The sequence below is a fragment of the Panthera uncia genome, chromosome C2, assembly GCF_023721935.1.
Source record: "Panthera uncia isolate 11264 chromosome C2, Puncia_PCG_1.0, whole genome shotgun sequence".
Classification (NCBI taxonomy): domain Eukaryota; kingdom Metazoa; phylum Chordata; class Mammalia; order Carnivora; family Felidae; genus Panthera; species Panthera uncia.
Genome location: NC_064810.1, coordinates 148,566,542 through 148,582,907, shown reverse-complemented (window position 1 = coordinate 148,582,907; position 16,366 = coordinate 148,566,542). Strand labels below are relative to the sequence as shown.

The following is a 16,366-nucleotide window of genomic DNA, read 5'->3' as shown; positions in this document are numbered from 1 at the left end:
TCATTCGTGGGTGTTCTGAGCAAGAGCCACAGCTAAGGGCCCTGGCAGCCAGCTTACATGGCAGGTGTCTGAGTGAACATGGCTTCCGATGATCCCAGCCTTTACGCTTCTCCAGTTAGGGGTGATCTTTACTAAGTCCTGGCCATATTACAGATTCATGGGCAAAATAAATGTGTATGAAGCCGCTACATTTTGCGGGTGGTTTGTTATGCAGCAATAGAGCACTGGAACTATACTCAAGTGTACTGTGTATTTTACTAGAAGCCAAATATTGCACTAAACACGTTACAGAACTATAATCGCATTTAATCCTCCAGACGAATCATTAGGTAGATACCATGGGATCTCCACACTGTGGCAAACTGAAGCTCAGAGTGATTATGTGACTTGTCTGAGTCATAGAGCTGGTAAGTGGCAGAGACGAGACCGGAGGCAGTAGTGTGCTGGTTAATGTTTGACAGTCAGTTGGGGGTGGGGAGGAACCATGATTTGCAGTGTTTGCCAACGTTCATGGTGTAAATTCTCCCACCACGGCTGATTTCTTTTTTTTTTTTTTTTTTTAATTTTTAACGTTTATTTATTTTTGAGACAGAGAGAGACAGAGCATGAACGGGGGAGGGTCAGAGAGAGGGAGACACAGAATCCGAAGCGGGCTCCAGGCTCTGAGCGGTCAGCACAGAGCCCGACGCGGGGCTCGAACTCACGGACCGCGAGATCGTGACCTGAGCCGAAGTCGGCCGCTTTAACCGACTGAGCCACCCAGGTGCCCCTCACCACGGCTGATTTCAAGCCACTGGCACTGCGCACGAAGCTGGGAAGAGATGGGCACACGCCGGGCAGCAACCTTGATTGGAGGCTGCCGACACCGGGAACCATGTTCTGAGATAACAGAGATTGTGGTGAGCGATGGGCAGGGGAGTCTTCTTGTAGGTAGAGCTGTGGAAAAGTCCATTTGGGCAGTCATGCATGCTGTTTACCAAACCATGTGCCAGGCACTATTCTAGTCGCCCCTCCCATAGACACCCCTCCAAGTGCTAGGAGAAGCTTCCTGAAGTTGGCCTAAGGCTCTTCAGGGCTGGTTCCACTGGGACCCTTAACTGGGTCCCTGTCCTCAGGATCTGCGATGGGAATCAGAATCAATGCCCAATCCTGAAGTAATATCCACTCGGAGCTGATTCTGAACTGGGGCTGGGGGGGCAGGGGATGCTTCTAATCCCCAGGATTCTGTTCTGTCCCGGGAAGAACTACCTTATCCAAGCCCAGCTTCAGCAGAGGGAGAATGATGAGGCATCACTCAGTTCCAAAACAACAACATCCAAGCTCGTGTGGCTCCTTCCAAGGCAGGGGATTTATTTATTTATTCGTTTATTTTTAACCTACAAGATTGAAAATACTTAAAGCATGACATGTACAATTATTAAAAAGACACTAGAACGGGAAGGATTAAGTTCTCCTGAAGTCTTGGATTGTGCAGAGCGGGGTTAGGGCAAGTAACTGAGGGGACGACAGCACCAACAGAACATAGTTCAAACACATTTCCGAGGTCCCTGCTCCCAAAGGTGGTGGCTGGACTGACAGGGAGGGGATCCTTCCAATAACACCCTCCCAGACGCCAGGTCAGTTCTCTTCAAATCCCAAGGCTACCCCAAGACCATCTTCCAGTTTATTGGAGAACTGTGGATCTGCTCTTTCTGTAAAATTATCTCTCTCCTGCCATGAGAGATTCTTTAAAAAAATAAAATAAAATTGTATTTTCTTCCCTTTGATAGAAGCCATACATGTACTTTGTTAAAAATATCCAAAATAGGGGCGCCTGGGTGGCTCAGTGGGTTAAGCGGCCGACTTCGGCTCAGGTCATGATCTCGCGGTCTATGAGTTCGAGCCCCGCGTCGGGCTCTGTGCTGACAGCTCAGAGCCTGGAGCCTGTTTCAGATTCTGTGTCTCCCTCTCTCTGACCCTCCCCCGTTCATGCTCTGTCTCTCTCTGTCTCAAAAATAAATAAACGTTAAAAAAAAAATTAAAAAAAAAAAAATCCAAAATGGAAGAAAATAAAAAGCTGGGCCTCATTGTCTCTGCCTACCTTGGGTCTCTACTAGAGGCAGTATTAACAGGGCTTTTTCTTTTTGTCTTTTTCTAGAAGCAGTCTGTGTACATTATTCACACACACACACACCCCCCACACATATATACCCCCTCATTCTACTTGACCCCTGGGGAGCATGTCCCAGCTCCTGGACTCTCTCCCTTCCTCTTTCTGGTGACACACTGGTGCCACTTGGCCAGGAGCATGGCCTTCTTGGTTCCCCTGTCTCAATCAATGTAGCTTTGGACGGTCCTTTCCTGTTCTATTTTCTCTCTCAATCTCTACATGTCAGAAGGCTCAGGGGCAGCAACCTTTGTCCCTAAGCAGCCCCTTCTCCAGCCACGGCCTTGCCCAGCGTGCTCACCACGGACCCCAGCGCCGGGTTCTGTGCTTCCCGTTTGCTGCCCCAGACCCTCTCTCCACCCTTCTCCTCCCAGCTCTGCGCCCGGGGAATGAACTGTCTGCCTTTCCATGGGGTTTGACCACTGGCCAACACAGACATGAGTTCAGAGGGAGGAGAGTGAGGTCAGGACGTATGTTTTCCGTGTAGCGTTGCCAGCGACTACCTACGCTCCTCCGCCGAAGTTCTCCACTCCTGGCAGGGTGCAGCCTCCAAACGAGTATCCCCAAAATAAACCCCCTTCCTTGGAGGAAATCACATACGTCTGGATACTGTCCCCTCCATTGAACTCTGTCTCCAGGTACCGGCAACCCTCCCCATTTCTCCCTCATACCTACGGATGGTCACGTCCCCACTGTACCCGTCCAGGGGTCGTACTTTGTCCTGGTGGTTTCCCCACACTCTGCTACCCTCCTGTAAAGGGCCCTTTTGTTAAACCCTCCTCAAATCTCTCCCTCCAAGTGCTCCAGCTGTCTCCCTCTGGAAACATCTCTGCTACAGATTCCAAGTAACTTCTGGGAGTTCTATCATCCCTGAACTCCTGACCCACACAAGCAGCTCAGGCCATTGATCCCTCCCCGGGCTCACCGAAAGCCTGGCTCCTCCCAGGCTCCCCCGCCCCGGTAAATGGGAACTTCAAGCTTGTAGGTTGCGGGTACGCCTGACTCTCCCAGGCGCGTCTGGTCTCTCAGCAAGCCGTGCAGCCAAAGCCGCCTTCAGCATTTATCTCTGCGAGCAAGTCCGCAGGACAAGTAAATCCCTACGTGTGCCATTCTTACGTTAAAGGTTGCTCCCTTTAAAATTCTGCTCATTGGAGGCCCATTTGCCAATAAATTTCACATATTGAAAAAAAGCAAAAATTAAAAAAATAAATAAAGTTCGGCTCATCTGGTCGAGTTGCTCCCCAACCGGGAAGGCCCAGCCGGTGCCCGTGCGCCCCGCCCCCCACCTACACCGACCCCCCCCCGCCCCCTCCCCCAACAGCGGGTATCGCTCCTGTTCCCCCACCCGCTCTGATCTCAGGCAGTATCAGCCTTTCTGCTCTTGCTTGCCACCCCGGGATACTGCTGTCTCGCCGGCATTCCTACGCCCGAGGGAGCAGCGAAGCACTCTTTCCCGGGGCACCTCCCCGGGGGTCGGCTGCAGGCCGGCGTGGGACCCGCCGAGCCAGGCGCCCCGCCCACGGCGCCCCCGGCTCCGCTCGCTCCCGGGTTTTCGGCGCTTCCTTCCCGCCCCAGCCCCCAAGCTTCTGATTCCTGGAACCGGGCTCGGTGACCTCACGCCTGTGACTTCACATCCGGGACCTTCTGGGAATTCTCCGCAGCCCTTTTTCGTACGAAATCTAACGGGGGAGGCGCGAGGGCGGGAGGAAGGGGGCGCGACGGAAGGAGGAGCGCCGAGCTTTTGGGGAAGAAGAGAGGGAACCGCGGAGGCAGCTTCCTTCTTCCGATCAGGGACGGGCGGGGCTGCCAGGGGCGTGTGGCCGAGTCCCCGCCCCCGTCCCCGCGGCCGGCAGCCCGGCACCCGCGCGCGCCCTCCCCCGGACGCGGACCCCAGCCCCGATCGCCACTCCCGGGGGCTCCCAGTCTGAGCCTCTGAGTCAGGTCCGCTACAGGCCGGGAGCAGGTACCAAGGAGGAGAGGACGGGGATGGGGTGGCCATTGACTTGCAGGTGCTAACGGAAGACAGATGCACTAAACCAAAAGGCTACACTCGGGTTTTCCAAGCTACAAAACTGCATAAGGTTGAGAGGTCAAAGAGGGACACTGTTGATGGCTTTTCCTTCCTTGAAGAGGTGGCCTCAGAGCTGAGTCTTCCTCCATAAAATAAGTATTTAAAAATAGATTTTACAACCGTGGTGGTATAAAGACGAATCCGGTGATGTTAAGTATTGAGATCATTTCTTCCACCTAAAAATTCCTTTTTACCCTGGGGCGCCTCGGTGGCTCAGTCGGTTAAGCATCCGACTTGGGCTCGGGTCATATGTCACCGTTTGTGGGTTCAAGCCAACCGCCACCCCCCCCCCCTCCATCGGGCTCTGTGCTGACAGCTCAGAGCCTGGAACCTGCTAAGGATTCTGTGTCTCCCTCTCTCTCTGCCCCTAACCCACTCGCATTCTGTCTCTCTCAAAAATAAACACACATTAGAAAATAAAATAAAAATAAACAAAAGAGAACAAAAAAACGGTCCTTTGTTTCCCATCTGATTTTAGAAGTGAAAACATTTTCACGGGTCCCTAAAAGTTATTGTGGGCCCCAGACCCCCTGCCTGCTGTGTGCACTGGGTAAGCTGCCTCTGGCCAAACCAGGGCTGTGTGACACAGCCTGGATAGAATATCAGTGGGGGAGCGGATGGAGAAAGGATATAAACACAGGTAGCAGCTGTACAGGAAGAGCCTTGAATGACCTTAAGGAATGTGAATTTTATGGGAGATCTGGTGAGGAGTCCGCTCCTCAGCGGACGGCTGATCAGCCCTGATCAGGACGGCAGGGCTGGACTCGAGGACTCGGGTTTGGAGGTGGCAGTGGAGTTGGGTAGGACACCGGGCTGGCTATTCCCGCAGTAGGACATCCCAGTCTTAGCCACAGTGGAGATGGCAGGGCAGGAGAAGAGAGATTCGGGAAGCCAGCAGATTGATGTTTGGGGGTGGGGCAGGGAGAAGCCTGGGCTGATTCTCATGTAAAAGAAGAAAACAAAGATGAGAAACTGTTCGTGCCTCAGGACTGCAGGAAGATCAGAAGGAAAGTCCTTCACCACTAACAAAGCAGGGAGAATGTGCATACCATTAGAGGCTAGTGGGTGGCTTCAGTGTCACCTCTGGCCCAGATCTCTGCAATCGCTCGTAGGAGGCATTCCAGCCCCCTCTCTGTTGCCCCAGGCACCTCTCCAAAGCTCTATTTCCATTGGGTCACTTTCCTGCTCCCAGTGGCCCAGAGGACAAAACTGCAGTCCTCACCTGGGCATTTCCAGAGTTTACAATGAGAAAAATCAGATTGAGGTTTCAACACCTTCTCCAGGAGAACATTTCTAGAACTTCATGTGGCTTCCTCAATCTCCAATAACCAACCCCCCCCCCCCCAAAGAAACAAACAACTGTACTTGACTCCCATCTTCCAGTGCAAACTGCTGTGGGCTTCCTCCACAGCAGACCAGGCCAAAATGAAGGGCTGGGTCAGGAAATACACTTTCAGGAAGAAGATCTGGGCTCCAATGACTCCTTGAAAGATAAACCTTCATTTAATTCACTCTGGAACATGGATCAGGGAGCTACAAAGTGCTTTTGTACAATTCTGGCAGGCACAGGGGTTGCAACAATAAATGAGAAGTGGTTTGTCATGGAGATGATATTCCAGTGGGGGAAAACTCCATGTGGAAATAGCACTTTCCAAAAATGGCCACAAGTTCTTCTAGAACTTTGCCTCTTCCTCATTAAAAGGCGGTATCTAATACCCCTTGCATTCAGTGTAAGCAGACTTGTGACTCATTTGTAACCAACAAAATGTAGCAGAGTTGATTTCGTGTGATTTCCAAAGCTGGGTCACACAAGGTGATGCAGCTTCTGCCTTGTTAAGTTGGGAAGCATGCCTCTGGAGCCTTGAGGTGAAATGTAGAAAGTCCAATTACCCCGAGACTGCCATGCCAGGAGGAAGCCCAGGCCACACGGAGAGGCCGGGCAAATGTGTTCCGGCTGACATCCCAGCCGATGGCCAGCATCAACGGCCAGACACGAGTGGATGAGTTTTCAGATGTTTCCAGGCACTCGCTATTAAATTACCCCAGCCTTCGAGTCTTCTCAACTGAGGCCCCATACGTCACGGTACAGAGACAAGCCATCCGCACTGTGTTCTGTCCGATTCACGAGTATTACAAAATGGTTGTTTAAACCACTAAGGTTGAGGTGACTTGCTATGCAGGAATAGTATTGAGAACACTGACAATAAGCGAATACGTGAGCAAGATAATTTCATATCGACAGGTCTTCATGCAAACAAAATAGCATGGTAACTTTTTTTTTTTTTAATTTTTTTTTTCAACGTTTTTCATTTATTTTGGGGACAGAGAGAGACAGAGCATGAACGGGGGAGGGGCAGAGAGAGAGGGAGACACAGAATCGGAAACAGGCTCCAGGCTCCGAGCCATCAGCCCAGAGCCTGACGCGGGGCTCGAACTCACGGACCGCGAGATCGTGACCTGGCTGCAGTCGGACGCTTAACCGACTGCACCACCTAGGCGCCCCGCATGGTAACTTTTTGGAAGGCCTCTTTAGATGGCGGGGCAGGGGCAATGGGCAGGAGAGGGATAGATCAAGAAGGCCTTTCTGGAGAAACATCTGAATGCGATCTGAGTGAGAAGGTGCCCAGCCACTAAAGAGCTGAAAGAAGAGACTTCAAGGCAGAGGGTGCAGCAAGTGCAAAGGCCCTGAGGCAGGAATCAGTTTTGTAAGGATTCTGTGAAGGTCAAGAAGGCCCTGTAACTAGGGAGCTGTGGGTAAGGAGGAGAGTGGGGGTAAAGGAGTTGGGACAGGAAGACAGAGAGGCAGTCATTTTGGTCCTAAAGGCAGAGAAGACTTAGATTTAAGACTGGATGAGCTGGGAAGCCACTGGAGGGTATTTACAGGAAAGCGACTCTATCTGGTAAACTCTCAAGAGTTTTGGCTGCCGGGTGGATGACAGATTGTTAGGACAGACAGGGGGAAGCAAGGAGGACCACCTGGCGGACTACAGCAGTGGCTCGGGAAAGGGGGGAATGAGGTGGCCCAAGGCAGGGTGCTGGCAGCGAAGGGCAGTGACGAGAAGGGAGGAGGCGCCCTGCCCCGCAGGTCGGCCCCGGGTGGGGCCGCGACTTGGGTGAGGACCGGAACCCGCACCCGCCAGGAATCCCGGAGGGAGGCTCCGAGCGAGGGCCGGCCGGGACGGCGCGTCCTGGCGTCCAGCGTCTGCCGCGAGGAGCCGGCCTCTGGCTGCGCGCCTGCCCGGCGTTTCCGGGCAACGGCGGCGGCCGCCGGAACGTCCCGAACCCGGCGGCCCGGGTGACGTCATCATCACCTTGGCGACGGCGGGTGGGAAGACGCCCCGCCCCCCAGCCTGCCCCGCCCCGCTCCGGGGGCGGGCTCTGGGTTGCGCGCGTTCGGCCTCCGGTCCCGCCCCATCTCTAGCCCCGCCCACTCCGGCCAGGAGGAGAGGCGGAGCCTCGGGCTCGGCGGCAGGTGTGGCGGCAGGTGTGCCGGGCTCCGGGCGGGCGAGGCCTCGCCGAGAGGCCGCTACTCTCCTAGGTGCCCGCTGCCGCAGGCGTGCTCACCGCCCACCCGCCCGTCCCCTTAGGCTGCCACCTCCAGTCGTTGGGCCCGGCTCCAAAGTCATTAAGCACCTCCGCAGAGATGCTTGCCCTTGACCACCCAAGTTAAAGTAACAGCCATTCCTCTTCTCGTGGGCTGACCTTGTTTTTATTTCCTTCACAATATCTGATATTATCTCCTTCTAATATATTGTCTTCCCTCTTTAAGCCCAAGTTCCATGAAGTCAGGGATAAATTCTGCCTTGTTCATCTCTATTCTCAGCATCCTGAATGGAACCTGGCACGAAGCAGGGGCTCGATAAATGTTAGCTGGGCGAATCACTGACTTCACTTCATCATTTCATTCGTCTTTGCATCACTTGTTTGACATCTACAGCGTGCCTTCTATGCACTTTTGATAAGCAGCAGTGATACTGAGATGAACAAGACAGCCCTCCACCTGGAGCTGAGAAAGATACATTGAAACTAATGGTTACCAATAACACTACAAATGGACATCTTTGAGTTCCAAGATGCTAGGCATAGCTCCAAGCCCTGTACACATAATAATTTGCTTCATCGTCACAAGACGAGGTACCGTAATCACACCCACTTTTCAGATGAGAAAAATGAGAACGGTCCTGCTGTAAGCTGCTGTCATCAAGTGAGACTGCACAGAGGGCAGAGGAGAGGGACATGTGGCCAGGAACCCAGAGGGATGTAGATTTTAGTCCCAAGTGGGTAGATCTGCTATCTTAATTGTTCCCACACACCGCTGTCTTCCACGGGACTGGCTCTTTCCGGTTCAGAGCTCTGCTGCCCCAGGGGAACTCACCATATGAGAAGAGCAGGTAATACCGGAGCTGTGACAGGTGTAGAGGGCTGAATCCAGGGCTGGCGGGAGGCTAGGAGCCTACCTGCTCAACTGAAGCAACGTGTGGACAAGTTCCCACATAACCTTGTGGGGGGCAGGATGTAGGGGGAGGCGGGTGGACGGAGGGGTATCCAGGAAATTCAGGAACTAAACTTATCCCCATCTCTGGATTTTTGTGTGTGCTCTTCCCTCTGCCTAGCGTGCACCTCCCCTGGATTTTCACATATGTGGCTCTTTGTTATTTAGATCCCAGGTGAGTTTTTCCCCCTTAGAGAGGTTTACCTTGGCCACGTCCTCTAAGGCAATCACCTGTTATTGTCACATCACCATATTTTAAGACTCCTCCCCTAGAGTGGGAGAGTGGCCTAGTCAGGTGCATTGCCCTTACTCCTGATCTGGTTTTTCCTGTCTATTCATGGTCTCTCTGTCTCCTCATTCTACAGGGTCAGTTCCCTGCGAGCATGACCCCATAAGACCTCACCTGAGTGCAACAGGCGCTCGGTACTTTTTGAAAGAGTGCCAAGGGCCCTGTACTAAGTCATTCTGGTTTTCCAGGCCAATCTCCAGGCACTCCCCTTCCCAGGAGCCCCTGCTCTGCACACAGCACCTGGTCTGAGCAGGGGAGAGGGCCCAGCCATCTTGGCCACTAGAGTTCTCCTGCGGTGAGACCCTCCCTCCTTCCCAGGCCTGACCGGGCTGCTTTCCCACTCTGGAGCAGGATTCTGGTCAGATTCCACTCGAGGATGATGTCCGAGAAAGACCAGAGGTAGAGAGGAAGCAGTGTATGTATGGGCTGGGGAAGGGGGGAGGGGAGCAAGTGTGCGGGGCCTCTGTTTCCCAGCCAAGATGGTGGAAGAAGGGGTGGCTTTTCAGAGCCTTCCAACCTTGCTATTGCCAGGAAAATGGGGCATGCGGAGGTTGTGGCTGTTTTCCCCCCACGGCGGGAACCCAGACTCTGGGGCAGACGCGCAAACCGTCAGATGGACGCACGCAGACGACAGAATAAAACTTGCGTTTATTCCGACTGTATCGTTTCCGTCTGGGGTACAGAGTGAAGGGTGGTGGGGGCAGAGAGGCAGTACATTTGGTTTTACGGACACGGCTGATTGCTGAGCCTCTTGTGTGTGATCTTTGGGCTGCCGGGATGAGCCGCTGAATGAGGGAGATAGTGACGAGAGGGCTGCAACAGGGCCCTTCTGGAGCCCTCAGGCCAGTCCTGAACAGCAACCGGTCCTGTTGCCCAGCTGGCCCTGTCTTCTCCAAGAATCAAGGAGCAGAGGGCTGAGAACATTTTGGCTCATAATAAAAGAAAGAACGGCCGAGGGGGGAGGATCACTCAGGGGCTCCGCGTCAGGCCTGCAGACTCATGCGGACGGACGGGCCTGTGGGAGAAGCAGGTGCGCCTGTCCATGTTCCGTCCTCCAGAAGCAGCGACCGGCCCCCGTGCCACTCCCATGTCCGTGCCGCTTGGCGGGCCTCTTCCCAACCTTTCTTCCCTTTGCAAGAATTGGGCCTACTGATGGAGCGGAGGAAACGGAAACCTCCCACAGGTCTCCGAAGATGCCCTTTCTTCTCGGTCCTGCCTCAGGTGTGCAAGGAGGTCGGCACCCGCCTCGGTCCTGGGGCCCCGGAGGGAAGCCCCCCAGTGCGGGTCGGAGGCTATGGTAGAGGCTCAGGGGCTCACTGGGCTTCGGGCTGGGAGTGGCCGCAGGGGGCACGCACCCTGCCAGCCTCTGCCAGGCCCCCGCTGAGCCTGGCTGGGCTGTGCAGAAACTGCCTGAGCAAGGGGGAAGCGTGGAGCTCGAGGTGGGGTCCTGGAGCCCTGGGTAGCTCTGCCTCCTCCGTGACCCTGGTGGAGGGCTGGAGGGCCGGGTTCCTGCACTGGTCCACCCCTTCGTACTGCTGGGTAGCCGTTCTTGTGGCTCCATAGCACTGGGGGCCGCCCGGTCCAGTCTGCAGCTCCAGAATTCTTCTCTGCCCAGCGGGCAGGGGGCTTCCTAAGGAGGCAGGGGCGGGCTCCGGCTGCCCAGAGCACGGGGTGACCTCCTTCTTTCCAGCCTTGTCTTGGAAACCCTTCTGGTGGAGCTGGGCCTGGTCCACATCCCGTGCCAGGTGAGTGGCCCTGGGGCTGGGAGCCTCTGGAAGCTTCCTTGTGGCTGACTCAGTGGAGATGAAGGTCGGGGAGCAAGATGAATCTCGGCTGGAAGGGAAGACCCCAGGGAGGCCCGAGTCTTCTCTCAATGTCTCTGGCCTCCTGGTGGAAGGAACCACTGGGGCTGATTGACCCCCGGCCTCTGCGTGATTTCTGACCTTGGCCTGACTCTGGACCTCAGAGTCCAGAGCATCTGGGTTTGGGCACGCATCCTGGGTTTGGTTCTTGACTGCAGTCTGCCCTCTGACCTCCCGGCCTGAGCAGTTAGGTCCAGCTTTCCTCCTGTCCGTGTTACCGATCTCGCGGGCACCGTGGTCCTCCAGGGGTCCTTGCGACTGGCCCTTGGTGTTTGTCTCAGGCTGGAGGCCAGACATGGAGCTCAAGGCCTTGTGTATAGCCTCCTCAATGTCCAGCAGCCTGGCCAGGGTCTGTTCCCTCAGCCGGGCCACCTCTGTGCCGACCTTTGTCAGTTCCCCAAAGGCCTGCACCACTGAGGCCTCAGGCTTTTGGGGGGCAGCACGAGCCTGAGGAGCCACTCCCAGCTGGGGCACGGTTTCAAAGAGCCTCCTCAGCGCCCGCACGTCCACACTGCTCGCCGCCTCCTTCTCCAGGGCTTGCACCTGGCTCAGGAGACCCTGGAGCTCTTGCTCGCTTCCCTGCAGAAGCCCCGCGTTCTCAGAGGCCCCTTGCTGGGAATCTGCCTCGGGCCTCTCTCCTGCGGGGCTGGGACCCTGCAGCGGTGAGGTGGGGTGACCGTGGAGAGCTGAGAGCTTGCGGGGCTCAGCGCTCTGGGCGTTGCTGCCTGCAGCCTGGCTCTTGGTGGATCTGGAAGCCGTGGCGCCGGGGCCATGTTGGGGGCTGGGCCGGCTCTGTTCTCTGGAGCCTCCAGCCGGACGCGTGCATCCCTGGCTGGCGGTGGTGGGGACGTGGGCTGGCCCGCCGATGGCTGCGTCTCTCTCACCTGGCTTGTAGTCTCCTTGCCCGGCTTCTCTGCAGGAGCTGGGAGACAGAGCTGAGGGCTTGGGCAGCCACTGGGGAGGGGGGATCTGGCTTAGGTGTGCGGGTTTGGGAGGCAGCTGAGGTTTCTTCCTCCGGGGAATTTTGGGCTCCGGGTTTGGGGTCTTTGTCTGTGCGTCCCCATGGCTTCTCTGGCTGGCAGGGCTGCTGTGGGAGTGGAGAAGTGGGGCCCGCAGGGCCTCGGAGTCCTGCTGGATACAGTCCTCATCGCGGCGGGCTTGGGCTGCGAAGTCGGGTCCTGTCACAGCAGCTGAGAGAAGAGGAGGAGGAGGAACAGAGGCATTATGGGAGTGCAGGCTGGCACCTGCAGGCCGAGGCCCAGAGGCCAGAGTGTGGTGGGCTGAAGAGGCAACCTTTGCAGCTTGGAGGCCTCCTGGGCCGACTCTTGCCATTGCCTTCTCTGGAGATCCCCAGGCCGTCTGTGTGCAGCCCCCAGGCTCCTCCCACCCAGGCCCCCGACTCTGCCTTGGCCCTTCCTGGAGTGGGCTTGGAGCCTGGGCCGAGGGGGCAGCGTCCCCGCCCCTCTGTGGGAGCTCTCTTTCGGAAGGCTGGACACCCCTTGCTGGGTCAAAGGTCCTCACGGGGTGAGCAGTGTAGACGCCATCCTGAATAGTCACCCACCCCCCCGGCAGCCCTCCGGGCAGTGCTTCCTGTTCCCCACTGACCTTTCTGGGGGCTGCTGGGATCCTGGGGTCACCTCCAGCCTTAGGCCCAGCGTTGCTCTGGGCAGCCACGGTGGCCGTAGCCGATGCCTGCCGCTGACCATCCTGACAGGGTGCGGAGGTGGCTCCAGGGGTGGAGGCTTGCTTGTGCTTGCTCAGAACGTGCTGGTGCAGGCTTTGGGCCTCGGCGGTGGCCAGCCGCAGATTTTGCATGGCGGCCCGGAGGTCTGGGGCCCCAGGCCCCAGAGGCCTAGCTGTGGTTGCTTCCGACTCTCCCACAGCTGCTATCCCTTTGTGTCCACTGTGGCTGTCTTCCCGCTTCCCTTCCCCAGCCAGAGGGACTGCCTTCCCCGGGCCTCTCAGATGCCCCATCGCCATGCTGGGGTCCAGAGGGGGCACATGGATGATGTTCTCAGCTGGGGGCAGCTTCTGGGCCCCCTCGCTGGGGGGCACGGAACCTGGATCAGCTGGTGGTTCCCACCGCAGACTGTGCAGGCCGCTTAGGTCTCCTTTGTCGATGCAGCTGGCCAGCAGCTGCACGCTGCCCCTCTCAGGGGCCCTGCCGGTCAGCCGGGGCTGCAGGGAGTAGGCGGTCAGCGAGACCAGCCCCTGCTCAGTCTCCTGCATCACCAGCCCGGTCCTCGAGACTGAGGCCCCCAGGCCACAAGCCAGCAGCTGCTGGAACTCGGGATCCACGTCTTCGACATCCCCGCTGCCGCCCGGAGCTGGCAGCCTCAGTGGCTTCAGATGCAGCCGGCCCGCCGGGTCCTCCTGAACGAGCAGCCCCTGCTGGTCCACATCTGGCCGGCGCAGCACCTGGCGAACAATCCTGGGAAGCTCGCCAGACACCAGCTCCTCCTTCCGTACGTGGGGTGCCCCCTGCCCTGGGCCTGGGAGCACGTACCTGGCCAGGCAGAGCTCCCCTGGCCCCCGGGCCTCCATGAGGATGCCTCCATGGTGCAGGATGCCAGGCACAGTGTGCAAAGCCTTCAGGGTGCCCTCAGCCGCAGTCTCCTGCCTCTCCAGCGCCTTGTTGCCTGAGGGGCCCGTGGGCTGCTCCTCCCGGAGGTTGCCCCCTCGGACGCTCTCGGCCGCCAGGGAGCCCATGGGACAGTTCTCAAAGAGCCAGGTGAACTTGTGCACAGAGCCCACAGGGATGGGCTCGGGGAGTACTCTGGGCCCCTGGTCTTCCCCCTTGCCTGCCTCCAGGGCCTGGAAGACCTCCTTCTGCCGAGACACTTGCCCCGAAGGGATCTCCACGCGGCTGCAGTAGCGCACAGGCCCTCTTCCACAGGGACGGCCCGAGGCCTGCAGAGGCTCCGTTTCAAAGACATGCCCGTCTGTCTGTCCGGCCCCAGCCTGCATCTGGCTGACCTGCAGGTGCCGCTCCCTGGAGCCTTCTGGCCTGTCCAGGGGTTGGGGTGCAAACATCCAGGTGCAGGACCGAGCCTCGGCCTCCGTTGTGGGGTCTGTGACCTCTGACCCCTGCTTCTCTGCCAACTCACTCATCGGGCAGGTCTCAAACAACCACCGGATGGTCCGCACATCACCTTTTGGGAGTGCCTCAGGCTGGGGACCTGCCTGACCCTTTCCTTCTTCTTCCTGGCGTTCTTCCCGTTCCCGCTGGTGGATGACCTCCAGGGGCTGGGTCTCAAAGAGCCACCGGGCCGTGCCTACATCTCCGGCCACCACTTCCTGCCGGGTGATACCCCGCACCACGTCCACGGTACTGGGGCTTCTGCCTAGCTGGTCCAGGGGCTGTGTCTCAAACATCCACCTGTAGCCCTGCACGTCGCCTCCAACTATCTGCTCTCTGCTGACAGAGGTCAGGGCATGGAGGTGGCCTTTGCCATCCTGCATGGCATACACCGGGGACCCTATGTCCTGGGACTGCCCAGCAGAATCCATTCCTTCGGCTCTGCTCACATTCCCATGGGCCGAAGGCTCACCTTGCCCAATGCTGTCCAGGGGAAGGGTCTCAAAAAGGTTCTTGAAGGCCTTCACGTCCCCCTTCACCCCATCCCTCTGGGGAGCACTCTGAGAGAGGGACAGAGCCGAGGAGCCATCACTGCATAGATGCTCAGACGTGAGCCCCTCCTGCTCCCGGGGACCCACTCGCTGCAGGTGACCCACTTGGACCTTGTCTCTAGGAGTGTCCAGGGGCTTCATCTCAAATAGCCACAAGGTAGAGCGGACATCGCCAGGGACTACTTCCTCTTTGGGTGGGGGCCGTGCCCCAGACTCCTCGTCCCCCTTGAGAGTGTCTAATGCTCGGGTCTCAAACAAATGCTTCTGTTGCTGGACGTCTGGACCAGGAGGCATAAGGTCTGGGGATGGCTGGAAGTCTTTCTCGTCCACCAAGATCTCCCGAATGGCGTCCAGGGGTTGTGTCTCAAAGATCCAGCGGGTTGCGCTGACGTCAGGCCGGGCCCCCTCCTCCAGGGAGATCCCCCGGATTACCCGCACCTGGCTGGGGTCCCTGTTGATGGCGTCCAGAGGCTGCGTTTCGAAGAGCCAGCGGGCAGACCTCACCGCGTTGCTTTGGATCTCCTCCCGGCACGCAGCCTTGACCTCGTGGATGGCACCCTCTGCGTCCTGGATGGCACACAGCGGCTCTGTCTGGAACAGCTTCACTGTCTTTTTCACATCGCCCTTCAGCTCCTGGATCTCTGAGCGCAGCTCCAGGGGGCTCTGCTCCTGGATGGAGGGGCGGGAGCCCAGGCGGTCCAGCGGCCGCGTCTCAAAGAGCATCCTGGTACCCTGGACATCCCCGCTGGCTTCGGGCTCCCTCACCGGGGCCTCCGGCGCCTCGGCCTGGCCGGTCAGCTCATCCAGCGGCTTTGTCTCAAACAGCCGGCGGGCCGCACGAACGTCCCCTCCGGATGGCGGGGGTCCTGCAGGCTCCTGGTCTGTGCTGTTGGCAAAGGAGCCTTCCTCAAATTTGCGGGAGGTACCCTGGACGTCCCCGCCCGACACGGGCTCCCTGGCAGGCGGCCTCTCACGGTCCCCAATGGCGTCCAGCCGCCAGTTCTCGAAGATCCAGCGCATACACTGGACATCACCCTCGGTGGGCTCCTCAGAGTCCAGGACCTCGGCCAGGTCCTCAGCCACAGCCTCGGCCAGATTCTTGCGGAGCTCAGGGTGGATGTGCCTGTACAGGCGGCGGAGCTCGCTGGCTTGCCTCTGCTGGTGGAACTTGGAGAAGGACTCCTTGGGGGGCGGTGGCGGCAGATCCTCCGGGCCTGGGGGTGCGGGGAGGGGCAGGTCTTCTGCAGCTGCCATCGGAGTGGCCGGCGTGGGGGCTGCCTGCGTCTGGGCTTTGACCATCCTTCGGAGGAGAAGGGGCAGAGATGAGGAAAGGGCCGGGAGCTGGGAGAAGTCACAGTGGGCGGGGCCAAGGGGCAGAGCAGTCCTGCGTTGACCTGTGTTTAGGGACCCCCCTCCTCTCCAGACCTCACCGGGGTATCGCGCCACCCCCTGCACGGCTGGCGTGTGACAAGGCTTGAACTTCGGGCAAAGCTTCTGCTTTCCCAGAATTACCCGGGTTGCTAGGAAGCAGACGGGGCCCTAGTGGCCGTGAAACTCTGTCCTGTAGCCCTGTAAGGGATGCAAACTGGACACGCCCCCTCCTCGCCTTCCTTTACCCTAGTCCGTTTTTCCCGCGTGAGCTGCCAGGTGAATCCTGACCTACGGTCCCAGTCCGGGAGAGGCAGGCAGGTCCCTAAACTGGGGACTCCTTCCCAGGGAGAAGAAATTCCCTTTCGCAACACCAGAGGGCGCAGTCGCCACTCTCACGGGAGCCCTGCCCAGCCTTTAACCTCTTGGCTCTCCATTTACTCTCGGCCCTTCCAGGCCCCACCTGGGGCCTGGGGCCTGTGCTACAGCAGAAGCGGCCGGGGGGCTC

General features: G+C 57.9%; 1 protein-coding gene across 1 annotated transcript; it reads right to left on the bottom strand.

The window, feature by feature from the left end:
* Positions 1–9,628: 9,628 nt before the first annotated feature.
* Positions 9,629–15,905, bottom strand: XIRP1 (xin actin binding repeat containing 1). The gene has a single exon (XM_049628973.1). The coding sequence runs from the start codon at positions 15,787–15,789 to the stop codon at positions 10,312–10,314; it is 5,478 nt and encodes a 1,825-aa protein (XP_049484930.1). The 5' UTR covers positions 15,790–15,905; the 3' UTR covers positions 9,629–10,311.
* Positions 15,906–16,366: the final 461 nt, after the last annotated feature.